The sequence below is a fragment of the Lathyrus oleraceus genome, chromosome 4, assembly GCF_024323335.1.
Source record: "Lathyrus oleraceus cultivar Zhongwan6 chromosome 4, CAAS_Psat_ZW6_1.0, whole genome shotgun sequence".
Lineage (NCBI taxonomy): Eukaryota > Viridiplantae > Streptophyta > Magnoliopsida > Fabales > Fabaceae > Lathyrus > Lathyrus oleraceus.
In genome coordinates this window covers 252,735,929-252,739,176 of record NC_066582.1, presented here as the reverse complement: position 1 = coordinate 252,739,176, position 3,248 = coordinate 252,735,929, and the positions used below count along the sequence as shown (strand labels likewise).

At 35.8% G+C, this 3,248-nt stretch overlaps 1 protein-coding gene across 1 annotated transcript; it reads left to right on the top strand.

Moving 5' to 3' along the window:
* The first annotated feature begins 1,403 nt into the window (after nt 1–1,403).
* LOC127136931 (protein MAIN-LIKE 1) lies at nt 1,404–3,044 on the top strand. Its single transcript, XM_051063441.1, has 4 exons — nt 1,404–1,490; nt 1,576–2,250; nt 2,347–2,904; nt 3,039–3,044. The coding sequence occupies exons 2-4, from the start codon at nt 1,660–1,662 to the stop codon at nt 3,042–3,044; spliced, it is 1,155 nt and encodes a 384-aa protein (XP_050919398.1). The 5' UTR covers nt 1,404–1,490; nt 1,576–1,659.
* The last annotated feature ends 204 nt before the right edge of the window (nt 3,045–3,248 follow it).

Genomic DNA, 3,248 nt, shown 5'->3' with positions numbered 1-3,248 from the left:
AATCATATCTTTATAATATTTGTCTTGTGTATTATTTTAATATAAATATATTATTTAATCTATACAAAATATTATTTATTTACATGTATTAAATTGAATTAGAATTTCCAAAAATTTATAAATACTATTAATTACTTATAAATTAAATTAATATATATATATATATATATATATATATATATATATATATATATATATATATATATATATATATATATCTTGTAAATTATATAAATTATTATAATTTATAATAAATATAAACTATTAAATTAAAACTAATTAAAAAAAAAAACATATTAAATATTTAAAAAAAAAATCATTTTAAGGGTAGGCGCCACTCCTAGTGGCGACTTGCCCTACCCCTTAAGGGTAGGCGCCAACTAGGGTGGCGCCTAGGTGCATTTTAGGGTCAAAAATGGCCATTTTTGTAATTTTTTGGAAAAATGGTGTATTTTTGAAAAATTTTTAAAAAATCTGGATATTTAAAAAAAAAAATCGGTTATTGTTGGAAACTATTTTCTCATTATTTTACAATTGTAATTATGTAATTATTTTAGTATCTCTTTCATTAGGATAACATTTATAGCTAGCCAAACTATTTTGGAGATATAGGCATTGGTGCTCACGAAATTTATTAACGAAATTATAAAGATGAATAGAAAGAATCACTTTAATTCTGATTTATAAGAATAATGGAGATATATAAAATTGTGCAAATTACAGGGAAATTAAACTTATGAGTTATATAATAAAGTTATAGAAAAGAATGATTGAACCAAAAGAGACTCAATTTGGATATACGCCTAGGAGTCCGGCCATGGAATTGTTCTATTTACTACGGGAAAATTTTACCCTATACCCCTACAATTGTATCCATACCCCTACATTAAATTTTTTTTGACCAAAATACCCTCATATAAATAGGGTATATTTTCCCTTTCAAATTTTTTTTACCATTTTCGTTAAAGACTTCCGGAGAAGACAAATATTTGGCGTTTTTGCACTGTATACCGGAACACTTAAGAGTAAGTCTTCCGGTTTGGATATTTGTATACCGGAACACTTCTCTAAAGAGTTCCGGTTTGTTGTCTTTAATGGACACTGAACCGGAAGTCTTTTAGAAAGTCTTCTGGTTTGTATACTTGTATACCGGAACACTTTCTTCAAGACTTCCGGTTTGGTTGATGTATACCGGAACTCTTTAAGAAAGTGTTCCGGAAGACTTTTTGTTTTTTTTGCTAACCGGAACTCTTCTTGGAAGTGTTCCGGTACGTAATTTTTTTTTTTTTTTAATTATTTTTTTTAACATTATTTTTGCAGTGGTTCGAAGAAGAGGTGCAGATGGCCGGATTCCAGTCCGCACGTTAGACCGGGGTGCATCTTCATCTGCAGCTGTAGCTGAGCCGACTGGATATCCAGGAGGGCCGTACGATACGTCTCTTTTGGTGAAGTACGAGCATCATGTTGCTCGACATATATGGTTCGGTGAGGTAAGTAAACGGGCTATATTTGAAAATGAATAATAGTTGAATATTTTATAATTTGTTTTCTAATATGTGTTTTAATTTTTTTTAGGAAAGAGGACCAAAGAAAGAGTTGAAGGTTGCCGGACATGGACTGAAGTTGACTTCTAGGGTTCCATTGGCTCTTCCACCACAGATGGAGAGTTGGGTATCTAGATCCGGTTTAGCTTCACTGCAGAGAACGAGTCTGAACAAGATAGACACAAATCTTGTCTCTGCATTTGTGGAAAGATGGCATCTAGAGACATCTTCATTTCACATGCCGTTTGGTGAAATGAGCATTACTTTAGATGATGTCGCATGTCTACTTCACTTGCCCATTAGGGGTATCTTTTGGAGTCCTCAGGATGTGACTGAAGAGCTAGCTGTTGAACTTGCTGTTGACTACCTAGGAGTGTCACAGGGTCAGGCACAGTCACATGTTCGGAGCTGCAGGGGGTTGTATTACAAGTTGGAGTGGTTATATGATATATTCGTACATCATAGGGCTGCTTCCAGCTGGGCATATGCGACTAGAGCATATCTATTGATGTTGGTGGGTTCCACCATATTTGCTGATAAGACCTTTACACTTGTAGAGGCACGATACCTCCTCCTGTTTAGGGACTTGGATGGATGTTCAGGATATAGTTGGGGAGCAGCTGCACTAGTTACCCTCTACCGATATCTTGGAGATGCGTCCATGTACAGTTGCAAACAGCTAGGTGGATATCCTACTCTCCTACAGGTATATAATTTAATTTTGTTAATTAAGTGTTGGATTCATTTTATAAAATATTGTAACTTAATTTGTTTTATTTATTATGTTTTTATTTTGTAACAGTGTTGGATTCACGAGTATTTTCCAACTGTTGGAAAAAGAGGGGAGAATTGGAATCCTGCTGGAAACTGTGGTCTTCCCCGAGCGATGAGATGGTCGTATAGACAGGGAGTCCTGAAGGTCGATGATTTACGACCTATTTTGGACGAGCTGACACCTACCGACGTCATCTGGCGACCATTTGAGGATCATAGAGCATGGCGTGTATTTGATGAGATATGTCTTTACAGGGGCTGTTTGAAGTGGGGTGAAACAGTTGTTCCATACTTGCTTGATAGATGTTTACGTCAGTTCGGGTATAGGCAGTATGTTCCATCCCCACCTCTGGATTGTATGATGGCGACGGATATTGATGTTGATTGGATCAGTTACCATCAGAGTGTTGTCGCTGTGATCGGTTCATCTACCGTGGCCACCACTCCATCTGAGGTAGAAGACGGTTATCTAGAGTGGTATTATCGTGTTTCCCATCCACGGTTGGTCCCTCCCCATCGTGACGCTCCTAGAGACGTACCCGTTCCTGTATATGACGCCGGGCCATCTGATCCTGATTGGGCTCGTGTATCTACATTGATTCGTCGCTATCTGAGACAGGTTAATGCTGAAGAGGAAGATCCACAGTTTTCTGATTTATTTGAAGCTTTGCATATTTCTCATTCACATTGATTATATGTATTAAGCTTTGAATATAATAGACATAATAATATAGATTTCATGTTTTGATTACATATTTATGTTTTGATTACATAATCATGCTAATACAGGTGTAAGTAATTGCCAATGTTGCATACGTCCTGCAAATCCTAGCATCCAAGTAGTTGCTATATGAGAACGAAATTTCTTCCAATCTAATGTGACCGGTGGCAATGGAAACCCCTCTTTCATGTTAACCTGATAAAGTAAAA